The sequence below is a fragment of the Prinia subflava genome, chromosome Z (assembly GCF_021018805.1).
Source record: "Prinia subflava isolate CZ2003 ecotype Zambia chromosome Z, Cam_Psub_1.2, whole genome shotgun sequence".
Taxonomy (NCBI): Eukaryota; Metazoa; Chordata; class Aves; order Passeriformes; family Cisticolidae; genus Prinia; species Prinia subflava.
Window position 1 is genome coordinate 34,205,609 of NC_086283.1, and position 16,692 is coordinate 34,222,300.

Here is a 16,692-nt window from a genome sequence, read left to right on the forward strand (position 1 = left end):
TGTTTGGTTAGTTTTTAAATTCTCACAGTTTATATATTTATGTTTTACTGTCTTCTGGAATTAAATGATGAACTAAAAATATTGTGATATTATTTTCATATTTCTAATAGTATTCCTTAAGCCTGATCACAAAACTTTTCATGATGATTTTGCTACTTTACTGAACACTGCCACACTAGAAGGGATTCTTCAAACAGCTTAGAAACGCAACTGCTGGTCAATACATTGCAATTATTAAGTGATTTTACAGGAGTAGGTTTGGATACACAGACTATAAATTACATCTGTGAATGAGATTATTCATCATGGTTCAGAGTTCAAAAATCCCTAAAAAAGGAAATTCCAGCATCAGTGAAATTTGCTCTTTGGTAAAGCAGGAAAAGTGTTAATGTGTGAATAGCAATATAGCAGAAGTAAATTGTAACATCTTGCTTTAATTCATTATGACAATTTAATTGTGATTACATGTCTAAAGTGTTTTATCTTCTGTTAACAATGCAGAGTTAGGTAAATCATCACTGATAGTATGTTGGAGATTATTATCTGGTTTTATTAGTTTTAAGTGTGAAAATGAGAGTAGCAAAACAGTCTTCTTTGAACAGTTACTTACAGTGGTTTATGATATTGCCATGACCAGAAATGAGAAATCCCCTTCTAAAATGTGTGTTGGCTCCACCACACAATGTAATTCCACAGAAAAAGTTTATCAGTTAAAGTTGTCAGGCAATAACAGCAAGTCATATCCACTTTTTTTTTCCCATAAGCCTCTGTTAACAGCAGCAGACACCCAAATTATATTGTATTCTCTTTTAACATGATCAGAAGTAAAGTCCAACAGGAAAATTGATTCATCCTCTCTGTCTTGTGGAAAATACAAACAAATTTGTCAACAGCATCTTTTGACGTATTTCACCCATTCATGCTTGTACTTCTAGTGAGCAATGAATTTTACTAATATTTGTGTAGCATTTCCTGTCTCTTCTTAAGAACTGTTCTGGCTTAGTTAATACAATCCCTGTTATGAGCAAGCCTTGTCAGTAAAAAAAAAACAAACTTCATGAATGTAAGAGCTAACATCAGCCAATCTGCTCCTCAGTTAATTATACATCTGTGAGCAAACAGAATGTGCCATTTTTAAGTTCTAATGTTGGGATATTTTATGACAGTATTATGCCAGTACTGGTCTCTTTAAGAGACAGGAATAGTCAAACTCCAGCACCTTCTGGAAGTGTCTGAGCCTTGCCTTCCCAAGCCTCTGTGGACTTGGGTACCAAAGGCTGAAACCTCTAGCTGGGACCTGCAGAGTGAATACTCATGGTAGTAAATGACAAAGAGATTGTGCTTATGGTCATTTCTTCATATTCTTTTTGAAATGGGTAATTTTTTGCTTTTAGATGGAGTTGGAAAAGTTAAGAAAGGTAACATGTTCAAATTATATAATTTTTTGGTGGGAAAATGAGGTGTATGAAGTAGCCAGTGCTGGATTAAAATCTAGCTCCCAATTTAATTTTTCACTTCAGAGTAGTTATTTATCATGCCTTTCTTTTTTTTTTCCTTTCTTCCCCCCCCCCCTTTTTTTTTTTTCTTTTTCCTCCAAGGATTGAGTAGCTGCATAATCAGCTCTTCCTTATACAGGAAAAAAAATCAATTATTGGCAGATAAATCAACTGTATTTTTTTTCTCTCTCCACTTACCAGTTGCTATGTTACAAATTATGGACAAGGTCCATTTTGACAATAAATGCTATAATAACATTCATTGCCAGATCAGAGTAATAATTCTCATATCCTGGCACTCAGGCTGCACAGGCACTGACCTCAACAGGCTCATGACAGAGGAGTTTCTTGTTGGTGGCAAGTACCAAACCAACTATTTTTTGAAAGCAGTGGGGAGAAGCAGGTTTCTTATATCTCAGATGTTGCCAAATCAGCTTAGATGCTTTGGATCAAGTAATTGAATTCTTCCTTGGTACAGTGTGACAAGTGAAGACAAGATCAGAAAGTGAAAGTGTTAAGGAGAATAGACTCCTATAAACTCTCTTAAGGAGAATAGACTCTTATTCTGTTAAAGTCTGTCCTTGTGCTCCTAGAATTACATTGGCTGGTTATTCTTCTAATCCTGAGTATGTTTATCTTCAGCTCTCCCCTAAAGACTCATTCCTATAATTGCCTAGAAGTAAATATTTTAGAAGACATAGAACGTCTGATAAGCTACTGAATAATGAGACAGAATTTTTTAAAAAAACAGGACTAGATCAAAGTACACAGTATTAATTATTAAGTGTACTAACACATATATGATAATATTAAATGCTTCTAAAAGAACACTCGTTTACTTGTTAATCATTTAAAAGAAGTTAAATATCTCTCTCCAGACCATCAAGTATTTTGGGGAAGGAGAAAAAGAAAAGAGCTACTTTTTGACTTAAAAGTTAATTACCATGTAACAGTCACAACTGAGCATAACACTTCCCTTCCAGATGTTAAAGTGCCTAGCCCAGTTTATCCCAGAAAAACTAAACATACTTCAGTCTTACAACATTTTAGAATGACTCAGTTACTCAAGTCTCACCTTGACTCATGCAAGTATCTAGGGCATGCATATGTAACTGGTTGCAAACTAAAAACCAAAAAATTCTGGGAGGAGGAAAGGGTGTTAACCATTCTTCCACCAGCAGTTTTCCACAACTCCCATGCTTTCCCATGTGACAGCTGGAAAAAGCAGAAAATACCTCTTTTTGACAGTTCTTTTGACAAGGAAATTGTACAACTTCAGAGTGTTTGGAACACAATGAAGCAAAAAAAACCCAACCAACCAACCAACCAACCAACCAACCAACCAACCACCACCACCACCACCACCAACAACAAAAAAAATGCCAAAAAAACCCCAAAACCAAAAACCAAAAACCAAAACAACCCCCCCCCACAAAACACCAAAAAACCAAAAAATCAAAAAAACCCAATCATAAGCAGTGTTTGATATTGACATTTCTCCCTAAAAGTGCTAATGAAAGGGACTGCCCATATTTTTGGTTTTCTTCCCTTACACAAATACTGCAATCACTGCATTCCATTTTGTAAGGAAGCTGGAGGCAATCCATGAGGTTTGTAATGGAAAACCAGGGTTGAAGCAGTCAGAGATTCTCAGGAGCTGCCTCCTTCCTCACCAGACACAACCAAAAAGTTCCTCAGGAACACCGAGCTCTGCTGAGTATTATTTTGAACATCAGTGTAAATGAATTTGGTAGCAGCAGTTCTCTTGATTTACCTCTCCAGTGTGCTGCCCTGGGACAGCTCTGTGCTTCACTTAATGCAAATCAGGCTATTACAGCTTTTGGCACCAAATCCGAGCCCTTGTGCTGCCACCAGGGCAAAGGCAACTCGTCAGGACCAGCAGCTGCTGCTGGGAAAAGGTGTTTTCACTCCTTTCTTCACAGGAGGAGCAAGTGAATTTACTGCTGCACGGCTTGGTCCTTTCACCCTATTTCTCACCTCCGTTCCCTTTATTTTTCAGTATCAAAACCAGCCTTTCTCCCACTCCTTATCCTTCCTGCTGCAAAAGCCAATTTTCCTTGTCTGCAGTAATAGCTTGTAAAACAGCTCATTTCAGTTGCAGCCGTGATGACCACAACAACATCACCCTGAGAAACAACTTTGGAAGAAGGATTTTTGCAAGTAGAAATTGAGAAGTCTTCTGGTGCTATAAAAAAAACCCAAAAAAACAACTCTGCTCTTTAAAGAAACAAAAAGTGTTATTGTGTTTTAAACAGTCTGAACGACATGAAAGATTTTTATGTCAGTTTCATCTCCAAACAAGATTAATCTGCAAGACTTGTAATCTGTTTTGTGTACTGTTTTCTTACGTCCGACATGCTAGAAATACAATGAAAAACTGCAATGTGTCTTAAATACCCAATTTTATGACATTGTGAGTTTTCTTAAAGAAAGACCTGCAAGACCTCTCACAAGACTTGCAAATATAAGTAAGTAAAAGTCACTTTCATATGTCATTTTTTTCTTTTTTTAGACACTTTATTGCCTGACTGAGCTGATCTCAAAATCCATGTAAGAACATCCCATGGTCATCAGTAAATCCAATATTGTTTTGAGTTCATTCTCATAACATAACACATTCTTATGCAAAGAAGGCAAAAGAGAGGCTGATGGCTTGCCCCTAGCAGATTAAAATTAAATTTATTCTGCACTTTCCTGCTGTGTTTCTCTTTTCTCCCACCATTAGTCTGGACAGCTTGTAGGAAAGATAACCTGCAACGCATTTGTATAGTGTCAGCACAATGGAGAGTGCAAAGGTCTTTTAATGATAAACCATGTAATGACAAACTTTGCAATGCAGCCTTGAGAACGGTAGTGTCAGTGCCCTTGGTGCCAAGTTCATTTCTCACTTGACAAGTTGATGAATAAAGAAGACTTCAAACATGAATTCAGAGTGTTATCATTCATACACATAATTCTGCCTTTGTGGAGTCTTATTCCAACATTCTCAATAGTGATTGTCTTAGGATGTGTTCATTTTGTATTTTGACTCAGGTTGTTGGAGCAGAATGTTGTTCTGCAGACACATTTCTCTGAGTTAACAGAATTAATTTTTCTCTGCCTTTCATTTTCCTGAGGTTGTTTTCTCTTTTTTTGTATACCATCTTCGTTGAATGAGGCTGCCTGTTTCTGGAAGTTCTGGTACCTCAGCTGGCATCTGTGCTCTACTGCTACACTCTTCTAATGTCCAGTACGGAGGCCTGATGAGACAGTCTGACATTTGAAGTTCTTAAAGTTCTTTTCCAACCTACAAATTCTACTGTAAATTAAACTTCTGCAAGTGGCTACAACCCGCAGGTTGGCTGCTAAAGTGAGTTGCCAGACTCTCCCAAAACACTACCAGACACCTTGAAGGATCTCTCACTGCTTCCTAGGGGGAAGGGGGGAACCCAGGGGGCATTTCTCCTGTTGTTCGCGCTTCTTGCACACATCCCTGCGGTGGGAGCAGCAGCGGCGGGGGGCCGAGGGTTGGGGTGGCACCGCCCGGACACCTCCGTCCGCCGCGCACCCGGGGGAAGGCGAAGGGTGCGGCGCGGCCTCCCGCCCTCCTTGCGCCGAAACCACTCCCCGTAAAGAAAGTCACCAGGGGGTGGGGAAATGGTGACAGCTCCAGGAAGCCGCCGGCGGCACCGTGAGACACCGAGGGAAGGCAGCCCGCGGGGTGGCAGCTCCCAGTCCGCGCCCGCCGAGCCCGCCGCCGCCATGGGCTCCCCGCAGCGCTCGCCGCTCGCCCACGTCTTCAAGGGGACTTTCGTGCACTCCAGCGCCTCTGTCCCCATGGAGATCCTGCACGGACACCTTCTGGGGGTGGACGATAACGGGACAGTGAGTTCGGGCTCGGCGGGGGTGGCCCGGCGCGGGCGATGCGCGGGGGCGCTGCCAGTGCGGGGATGCCGCAGCCCCGAGCCCGGTCCGGGGCTGGCCGGGGCAGGGCCCGCCCCGCCGGTCTGCGAGGGGAAAGCGGAAAGTATTCGCGCTCCTTCTGTCGGGGCAGGCGCCGCGGAGAAGGGATTTCGCACTTGGGGGAGCTGGAGGTAACCGGGATAGAGCGTCTCCTCGGCACCGGTCGGTGCCTGGCGTGAATCTGCTTTTGAGGTGTGCTGAGTGCTCCCAGAACAGCAGCGTGCCTAGAATTGGCATTTTCAGATTCTCTGTTTTCTTTCAGTTTCACAAGCGGTTTTTTTATTCTGAAGGTGTCTAAACAGTGATGGTGAATAACAGCTGTGTACCCACTGCTCAGCCGTCTGAAATAAGGATTTTTTGTCTTGTCACAAAAAACCAAAAATACCCAACCCAACCCCCCCCCCCCCGCCCGCCCCCCCCCCCCCCCCCCCCAAAACCCATGGCTTATACCCATTAATAGTTAGAAAGATGGTGATGTTGGGCATTTCAGTAGTATGATCCAAGCTTAACACAAGCACTGCACTTACTGATAATGCAGGAGAGAGTCTGACAAGGAAGCAATATCATTTCCTTAACAGTATCACACTTGAAGCTCAGTGTCATAGTGCAGGCTGCATAAGTAGAATGGTGATTTCTTGTAGACTCAATAACATACATGGGCACCCTAAGTAAAATAGGTAATTAAAAAAAAAAAAAAAAAGGTAATTTTCTTTCTTGTGGCTAAATAACAGGTTTCAGATTGTGAAGCTTCAGAACCATTTCAAATTTGTGCAAAGCACATTTTGAGCCCTGACAGTGTTTATTTTCTCTATTCTCTGTTTGGGTTCATCAGGGCCTGTTTCAAAACAGCCCTTTTATAGCTGTTGAGGAGTCTGATGCAAGGTGTCTCGAAGTCTGTGAGGAGCTGTATTTTGATGAACAGAAAGGGAGTAAAAACTTGCATAGTTATGTATTGGGTAGTGTTCACTAAAACAAGAGATTTGAATGAAAAAAGGTTTGGCTGGTGTAACTCAAGTGCAGAGGATGGAAATTCATACCCCATCCCACTCTCTTTAATGTAAATTTCTGGGAAAGTGTCTCTACACAGCACCCATTTGTAATCAAGATTTTTTAGTGATTTTCCTGAAGAAGTGGTACATTAGTAAGCTACATGTAGGGATCTGTGCTCTCACTTACTCTCTCTCCTTCTTCTAGGGAACAAGCATTCACAATATTTGTGAATGTTTTCCTTGCCTAAATTGGCAGAAGGTTGGGGTTTTTTTAATCCATTAAAACACTGTCTTCCTAAAATAAAATTCCCACCAGAACACAGTGACAAGCACTTTTATTTTATTCTCTTTTTATTACAAATTGTCAACATTTTAATATTCCAGGAGCTGATAAAGTGAGTATCCCATATGCTCTCTTCTCTCCCTATTACTCATATTGCACCCTCATGCAAAACAACCACTGGAATCACAGAAGAGTTGGCTTTTCCAGAAAGACCTAGTGTTTAAAAAATTACTTACTTATTCTAATTTTCAGCAAAACTTCTTCCATTTTCCTCCCAAAGATGTAAAATTTAACTAAACAGGTATCCTTATGCCTCATGTTGCTAACTCCATCACATAAAAATTTTGCATGGTCTCTGACAGTGTATAAGACCTTCTATGAATAACTGGGTACTGTTTTGCAGTGTGAGTCCCTGCATGGCCTCCAAGGGAGGTAAAATGTCATCTCTCTCTGCTTTGCCCCAGATGAAAAGGAAATTTTATGAAGAAAAACATTTCTTTCAGGTATAAAACTCCAAATTATCACCAAGTTAGCAAAGTAAGGACCATGTTTGACTGAGTGGTTTGCAGAGCAGTGTAGTGTCTTTCTTGAGGAACAGCAAAGAGAAACACCAACATTCCTCAAGGTAAAGAAAACAGACATAAGTGCAAAATGTGAGCTGCTATTGAAATGTTGGTGTAATTATCCTAGGTGAGTAGAATAAATAAACTAAATAAGCAAATAGAAAAAGAAATTAAGCTAAAAGCCCTCATGGAAGTCACAGAAAGAGCAAGAGTTGTGGAATAAGGATTTTAAGCACAAGGTTTGATTTAAGCCAGTTGGACAGTGAATGGACACAAGTCAGCTGTACAAGGAGGAAGGTACCAAGGCACCAACATCCATCTGGGGCTCATTGCTTCGCCTTTCTCACAGGCTGGGCAGTTCCTTTAGCAGCTGAGTCTAGCAAGGATTCTTGTCTCTCGTTTAGCCTCACGTTCCAGTTTTGGGAACTAGGCAAACATTAGGCATCATGTCTCTAATTACAAAAGTCATTTAATAACTGTGGGGATAGGCAGGGAAGACAGCTTGTGGGAGGGAAAAGAGGGATAGACCCCTTCTCATGTTTTCATAAGAATGTCATACACAGAAACAAAATAAACAGGCACTGCTGGATCCAAACCAACCACGTTCCTTCAGCCAGTATCATTCACTTACCATTCTCTTGTTAGCAAAATATTAGTGCTGTGGTGCTTGAAGGCACCCAGAATTGGCTACCAGGGTTGATGCATGATTTAGTTGACCAGTTATGCTTTAATGGAAGAGCTTTGGGCATCACTTGGTATATAAAAGGCCTGAGTTAATCACAAGTGTAGGGAGATCTTTACCCCTGATCTTTGGATGCTTTAGCCCCGTTACATGAGTAGCATGGGAAAACTTATGGAAGTGTTTGGACAATGGTGTTAGCAGCCACTGGTTCTGCTTTATGTGATATACCTTTCCCAATTATTATTGCCAGTGCCAGTTATTCTCCTTGACTTCCTTCTTTAAAGCTGAAGTTCTTGTCAAGTCTTGTGCACTTGCCTTGTTCCGTAGTGACTCAGCTTTAGAATTTCTTCTTGCTTCTACAGTATTGAGGTGCAGAACTAATTTAAAGAACTGTGCATCCAGGTGGTTACCTTGAATGCATAAGCAAATAGTGGAGCAAATATCCAAGCATAGGATCCTGAAGGGCTTAAAGCTTTCAGCATTAAAAATGCATCCTAAAGCAATGGGAAAAAACTCTTGGCTGACTAAGGAATTCCACTGGGAATTTTGTTCGAAAAAAATGTAGATGTCTTACTAATTTACCCATAGTCTAATTCAACCATAATAGGTCAGGTGTCAGGTTTAGAATTGATTTAACGTATCCAGCTTCCTTGAAACATATTTTCTTCATTTTTCCGTGATTTAAGTATTGTATTTTTCTGCACCCTAAGAGTACATAACAGCCACTGCTTTTCCATGGCAACGCCTGTTTCCAGAATTTGTCATCTGGTGTTTCATGTTTCTCTCTTTTTTTCCCTCCCTCTTCACCCATCTACCCCCCAGCAGCCCAAACATTGCTCATTCTGCATTTTGACTTCAGTATCTGAATGACATTTTCTTTATTGCACAACAAATATTTCAGTAGGTCTGTATTCCAAGCCTTCTGCAGTTATACAGTTAAGTATTCCTCTTTGCAGGAGGACAATACTACTTCTTGTGAACTATTAATGGAATACTATAATCTTGCAATTTTTCTAGTGTGGTATTTATTTATATGGCATTATTTAAATATTTTCTGACTGAAAATGTAAAATATCTGCTCTTTAGACAATATAAATCATATCAGGCATGATTAATTTAAAAGACTAGGCAGCCAATAACTTCTTGTCTACAGTTTAGCAGCCTTTATAGTTTAGCGGTTTTACTTATTTTTGTCTATGGAAAAAACCAGAAAATGGTAAATTTCTATGCAAAAAAAAATACACATAAAAAATGGCATGCAAATAACTGCTGAACAATGCTTTTTTAGTCCGCTTGCTCTTCCTCCTAAGTTTCTTCTTATTGCCATTTTACAAATACTAAGTCTTGCATTTTTAATTTTTTTTTTTTCCATTTTAACTGTTGCCCTAGAAACTGCTGTCATGAGGGTGATACAGGCCTTCAGTGTGGACATCATCCCAGGAGTAGAAGGATACGGGTAACAGGAAGAGTATTCCCTTCAACTTAGGGGAATGAACTCTTACACCAAGGGAGTTAGAAGACCATGAATTGGTTTCTAGCAGAAGCTATGGTTAGAGGCAAGAATCTCTCTGTCAGCTCAGATAGGCAGTCTTAGGCCAGGGGAGATTTCCAAGTCCTCTAAACTGTCAAATGTTGAGGAAACTGGGATCCCACCTGGAGCTTGTCGTGGGCATTGTACTTCCTAGGCTCCTCAATCTCTGTTTCCTGGGGAGCTATCATGCCTGTCAGGGACAGATCAGAGAATCAAAAAGTTGAGAATTCAGCTGCTGAGAGTCATGTTGTGGATTAAAATACCATGGAATTTAAAAATAAATTGGAAATGTGCTAAAATTCTGACTAGGCAATAGCAACTCATCATCAGTAGAGTCTATGTTCACTAGGAGTCAAATGGGGTTGAGTTTGGCTCCAGATTGTAGGGTTTTATTTTTAAATAAACAAAGATTTCAGCATCCTTTTAGCCCATTCTGTAAAATGGAAATATTATCCACATTTTCCCCCTCAATTTATTTTCTCCTAAGCACTGAAAAAAAATTTAAAAACCCAACACAAGCAGAAAATTAGAAAATGCTTAGCTTGATGTCAGTCATTCATAGGCAAAGCAGGTAATTTGACCCCTCTGGTTGTGAATACTGTGCCTGCATTCCTGTAAGGCTGTTGTACACCTCCTCAGCAAGTGACTGTACTGCTAGCACGATCTTATATTATAGGACACTAAGGTCTGTGCTGTTCTGCCTGTGTATTACCTGAGAAGGAATTAATTGTTTTTATTACAAGTTATAAGATGGGTGTGGTTATTCACTGGATTATGAGAAGCTATTTCAAAATCATGCTTGATAGTCAGGAAGAACAAGTGTCTCAATGCAAACCTAACACCTTTGCAGTAAGTGTGTAAAGTTGGTTTTAAGATATAACTTGTTTTGCCTTCACCTAAAGCTGATGTGGGATGCACATTTAAAGTACTTAACTATGTTTTCTTTTTTTTTAGATTGTGTTTGTGGAACAAGTTGATCAGCTAGAGAAACTGGCTAAGACATGGGAGTTCAAAACATCTGACATAAGACAACTGAGTAAACAGTATGTGTTTTGTTAAGATTAGCTTCAGCAAATGCAGTTTGTTCTTTGAGTGAGGTAAAGTGAGTCTTTGGAATACATTTTGACAGGCAGCACTTTAAATCCATATGATCAATGGGCAAAATTCCATTTGAGTGCAGTGAGAGCACTTTACCAAAGGTGCCTGTGTTATGGATGTGAGTCAGAGGGTGGAGAGTTCGTGTTCTTTTTGCATTCCTTGGTTTGGGATTGCAGATGTGGCTGAATTGTGCTGCTGAAGCATACTGCACAGAACAAAAGGGCATATTTAATTTTCAGGCATAATCACTTCTGTGCTCAAAGAAGTAAATGCCATTGTTTCTTGAGATTGCATTTTATATCCATTTTTGTTAGCAGTGGGCTGTGCCTAACATGAAAGTCCAGACATAGTAAATGCAGGTAACACTGATACTGCAGATATGAAACTCATTTGCTTGGACTTTGACACATTTCATAACAAAAAACAATACAATTAGAAGATTTAAACCTTCTAAAGACAGAGATATTGATTTCTCACTAAACTGCAGCTGGAGCATTTCTTTTTTCTTCATCCAAAATCCCCTGACTTTATGGTGAAATGAAAATGTTTTGGACTCTACTACTCTTTTCATGTAGGAACACTGTCAATGACTTGTGGCTTAGAACTGAGAGCTGCAGGATCCCACTAGTAATCAATTGTTAAAAAAATGTATGCTTTGCTGAAGGGCTAATCATACAGTATATATAAGTAATCAGATATTTTCTTCACTTGAAGTAGCCTGAGGGAAATGGAAGATGCTGAGAATACGGATCAGATTGAGGAAGACTTTTCAGCATTTATAGCCTGCAAGAAAACAGAAAGAAGAGGAGCTAAAAAGAGACAAAATTCAGTTCATTCAGTAGTCAGGGAGAAGGAAAGAGGAGTGAGAGAAATGTTATGCAGTTAGGAGTTTCAGCACAAAACAAATTAGCCATAGCAACTTCCTAGTAATGTTGAAATTCTCATCCCTGTTATTGAAGGAACATGACATGACAACATACAGATTTACAATTACTTTGTAAATATGCTTTTCCTGTCAAGATACTGAGCAGAGTTTTTTTCATCTGTGTCTGTGTCTGCATTTTTAGACACAGTGTCTGTTCTTCCATTAAGCCTTGAAATTAGTTGTTTTTATATATCTATATAGACATGTAAATTACATAGAGGAAAACTAACATATAGAAGGTCACATTTTGTAGATATAATGGTCTGGAAGCTAGAGGCTTTCCATCTATATTCATACTAGGAAACCAGACTGTGTACAAACCTCTTTTCCAGGTGGATTTTACAGTGGAATAATTTTAGTTATTGTGGAGTCAGTTCCCCTTTTTTTTTGTTGGCATTTGGGGTGGGTCAATATTAGAGATAATTAGATCAACTGTGCTCTTATACTGTTTTTCTTACAGTTAGATATATGTATTTTGCTGTGTAAATGATATTACTCAACTGCTGCATACCAAAAGATGGGTATGAGTAGAGGTACAACAGAAGTTTATAGGCTGGTGCTGGAAAAGACACGTTAATCTGTACTTGCTGTTTATTCTGGTGGATTTTACTCAATATATTCTTTAAAACAAGGCTAACTACCATGAAGAATTCTCAGGCATTTTTGGATGTAGTATTTTGGGGTTCCATTACAATTTTATTTTCTTTCCTTAGTGAATTCCTCATGCCGGGATTGGTTGATACACATATTCACGCCCCTCAGTACTCATTTACTGGTACAAGAGTAGACCTGCCTCTTTTGCAGTGGTTGACTTCCTACACGTTCCCAACAGAAGCCAAATACCAGGACAGTGGTTTTGCAGAAGAAGTGTATACCAGAGTTGTTGTAAGTTCTGCAAACAACATTTACCTACTTGACAACATTCATTTTTGCGTAATATAGGTATGTTTCCAGAAGCAGAAATAGTAGAGACTGTTTTACTGTCATGGAAACCAGATAAAGCCAAGATTTCCACTGTTCTAATTGCTACCCAAGATTGTCTGTTACTAGCTCCAGGTTTGTTCTCTTGTTGCTGGCAATAGAGTTCATTTAATCTCAAGGTTAACAATGAACTGCTTATCATCTTTTCTGAATACAATGACCAACATTTAATCTACTCTCAGAATTAGTACAGCCAGCAGGTGCAGACAACAATGCAGCAATAAACAAGAATAATAAAAAACCCACTAAAATTCAGGGTTTCCTTTTCTACACAAAAATCCTCTATTATGAGCTCCCCATCTGCAAAAATCACATGAAAGAGAAGATACTTTTCATAGGTGACAAATCTGGAGTCTTCTGGAGTAGTAAAGGAAGACATTGCTGCTGCTAAAGTCATTATATTGGGAATGTCTTTCACTGCAGGGTCCTTAGATGGAGTCTCTCAGTGGTATTGTGGGACAAAAAAAACTGTGTTTGAGCTAGACTGGTTCTGAGTATTATAAAGTTTTTAAGATCCACTGGATAGACAATAACCAGCTAGGTCATATTGCCGAGTACCAGTTCTGTCCTACAACTGAAATTTATCCTTTAAAATGTGGACTGAAGCATCTTCAACAGATTAAATTATTTGGCCAGCATAATTTGCCTTGCATTTGTCTGTTACTGTGACAGCATCTATTGTCATCATCATAATAACAAATCTTAAATAAATAGTTATGCTGTTCCTTGCCACACAAATTTAAGAAGAAATTGCTTTCTGCCATCTGCCATGACAAAAACATGTAGAAGCAGCTTGGTCATAAGCTCTAGTGACAAGCACACATGCCTCAACTGCTTAAAACGTAGAGGGGACCTCACATTTGAGTTGTGTGCCAAATACAGCGCAGGCTGAGTGTACCCCAGCACCTCTAGAGACCTCACCCTGCAAGGGGTGTCACAAGAGCATCTGGAAAACAGCCGCCAGAGAGAGATGGAAGTCAGTTGTGGGAGCCTGAACACCACAGTTGGGCTCTCCCTAATCGAACAGAACAGGGTCAGGAAAATGTCTTCACCCACAGAAGGTACAGAATACCAATCACTCTGCAGTGATTGATGGGGCCAATAACAACCTTCCCCTGTTAGAAAAAGGACTAAACTGTCATGGAGCACATCTTCTTTCATAAGTATCATTGTGCTTTTGAAGCTGCAGTGAAAACACCGTGGATTTTGCAAATCAAAATCCTGTTTTCAACATACATTTTCTATACTCGCCAAAAGAAAAAATGTAGGTGAAATTTTACTGCTTTTAGCTGGAACCTCCTCTTTGTGCTGATGATTTTAAAACAGAATGTTTTTAGATTTAATTTAACAATGTTGTTAGGATTTCAGAAGTAGAACGTTATGAATTTTAAAAGCTAGGAGAGACAAAGGTAACTTGTGTCAGTAATCATATTGTGAGTTTTGAGACTTTTTGGTGACTCTTAAAGATTTTCATTTGAATATTGTAAGGAAAAAACAGAGCTTGAATTCATGTTTGTCAAATAATTACCTCTAGCCTTCCTCCAAACATTCTGTTGGGTATACCACCTTCCATCTCATTAAGGAAAAAAAAAATTCTCAAATTACTTGGCGGCCAGAACCCAAAAGTACAGTTTAAGCCTGTATGTTGGATAAGTGGCCAACATAGTTTACGTCAGTCCCAAGGACAAGAGAAGCTACACATTTCATCATGAATTAATGTAACTAAAATTCCTGATCATTTATTATTATGTTCCCCAAAAGTAATATGAAGAGGTATCAACCTCCATTTCATTTCAAATGGTATATTAGATAAATTAGGTCATAGTCTGAGCAGTTGTGCTCAGTTTACTTTTACAGTTGCGTTTGTTATTTTGTATTTGGGGACAACAAAGATTTTTGATACATGAAAATCTGACTTGTTTTTCCAGCTAAATCAGGTTGCTAAAAGAATGTTCCCCAAAAGCCTTGCTTTTCTAACATTAGATAGACAGGGCTTCACCATGAAAATTGGAGAGCCCTTTATAACATTAAGCTAGGAAATAACAAAAATGACTAGTTGGTTTTATTTCTAAATATAAGTTAGAGTATTTCCAGTTTGGGGGAAGGAATATAGACTGGTTTCTATGGGTTTAGCCATTACAAAAATTCTGAGGAATTTTTTGTATTTATTAACCCTCAGACTTAAAAAAGCTTTTATGAAATTAAAAATCTGTATTTTTACCTTCCCACTTCACTGCAAAATTTCACAATAACTATATGTTCTTGTAGTTTGGAATGAGACTGCCTGTTCTGCATTTTGGCAGCTTTACTGATTTTTTTTCCAGACAGTTGAAACTGATTTCTTTTTTTAGAGGCGAACTCTAAAGAATGGCACGACTACAGCTTGCTACTTTGCAACTATTCACACCGATAGCTCCCTTCTTCTTGCTGAAATTGCAGGTAAGCCTGACAGCGATTTTTGAAGGATATTGTGTCGATCATGTTAGTTAAAGGAAACAATGTTTAGGAGTTTTAGACTAGCTAGGGATCTGTCTTTCTCCTAATTTTTTTAAATTCATTGTACCTGTCACACTATGTCCCCAAACCCCATCTATTACCCACATTCACTTAAGCACCTCTATCCTACTGTTGCTACTCCTTGTCTCCTCAGCCTCAAATCTGCTGCTGGCTGAGTGTCATGGGTTGGCACTGGCCAGATACTAACACACTTATGAATATATGTTTTTCCTAACAACTACTATGGGATGTGATCAAGAACAGAGCAAAGCAGGCCTAAAACTTGAAAATAGAAAGAAAACTTTATTAAACTACATAAGAACAGAAATAGAACAGAAAAAAACCTCTAAACACACAAAAACAAAAATGAAAACCTCCCAGAACATTTTCTTCTCCTCCTTCAATTTTCACCCTTTACACGTTACCTTTCATAAACCAAAACTCTGGGTTCTTAATCAAAACAATCACCACTCAGACAAAACTAATCTTCAATTCAGTAAGGGAGAGAGGAGTCTCTCTCTCACCATAGATTGCACCCCAGAAAACACAGATCCACCCTTCAGTGTTTCCATGTAACCCAAGGGACCACCCGGAGAAGTCTGCCAGGGTGACACTCTCTTTTCCATGTCCAGTGCTCTCACCACTGTCCATGGGCCAAAGCTGCATACAGGGCTCTTTTAAGGATGCTTGCATGCCGGGCTCTCTCCCTCTTTCCCCTGGGGCTGAGGGTTCCAAGAACAGACCTTCCCTGAGGGCAGAGGGCACCACCACACGCTCTCCCTCTCTTCTCTGTTCGCTCCACTCTTACAGTGCCAGTCACTGTAGCAAAGTTGAGCCGACTGCATCCACCCAAAATACAGTCTGTGTTCAAAAGGACTCAGGTTCAGTCTATGGCTAACATTATGCAAGAAAAGTCCAGCCCAGAAAGCCACTCCTCTTCATCACTGCCCATCTGGGATTCTTTTCATTTTCTTTTGTCATCTCAGTCCTAGGCTGTCTCTCTCTCTCTTCTCACAAAATACTATACACGAGAATCAATGTCTAGAAAAAGTTTTCTTCTGCCAAGAAAGAGTTAAAAGTCTCTCTGGCTCCCGGCAGGATCGCAGGCTTGGCATATCCCTACACAGCCGAGAACCTTTTCTGCCCCCCCACTCTTTCTTCACTGCCGGCTGCTGCCAGTATCAATTCCGAAGCTCCAAAGCAGCAGTCTCTCTCCCTTGGGGAGAAGGGAGGAGAACGGGGACAGAGGGCAGGTCCACAGTCTTCCACCCTTCTGTCTTGAAGAGGCTCCACATGGCTCTTCCCCTCCCCCACCCAGCCCCACAAGCTGGGGGCAAGGGGAGAGATGTGTGCTCACCTTAACCGGAACCCAGTAAGAGGGCAATCCCTCTGAAGTCCTTACTTTTAACTCCTTGTGTTCTTAGAGGTGTGTCCAACCTCTCAGTGGCTACTCCAGGTGCCAGCATAAAACCTGACCACTGATTAGTTTGCCCACAACTTCCTGGAAAACTCACTTGCCCCTCAAACCAGGACACTGAGTTTGAATTAGGTCTGCTGGACTTGTTCTCCAGTTGCAGCTCTCTGCTCTTTCTAACCTTTTGTTATCTGAGGTTTAAAAGAACTGAATGACAGGGAGCCTAATCAGTGCGATAATTTCTTGATACTCTGAGGTTTCAGCTGATAAG

The 16,692-nt window shown here is 39.9% G+C and overlaps 1 protein-coding gene across 1 annotated transcript in view; it reads left to right on the forward strand.

The window, feature by feature from the left end:
* The first annotated feature begins 4,944 nt into the window (after positions 1 to 4,944).
* The window catches only part of GDA (guanine deaminase), a 29,056-nt gene continuing 17,308 nt past the window's right edge, over positions 4,945 to 16,692 (forward strand). Inside the window, exons 1-4 of the mRNA XM_063423132.1 lie at positions 4,945 to 5,381; positions 10,462 to 10,550; positions 12,244 to 12,415; positions 14,863 to 14,950. Of these exons, the coding sequence (XP_063279202.1) occupies positions 5,154 to 5,381; positions 10,462 to 10,550; positions 12,244 to 12,415; positions 14,863 to 14,950 (577 nt within the window). The 5' untranslated portion in view covers positions 4,945 to 5,153. The remainder of the gene's footprint in view (positions 5,382 to 10,461; positions 10,551 to 12,243; positions 12,416 to 14,862; positions 14,951 to 16,692) is intronic.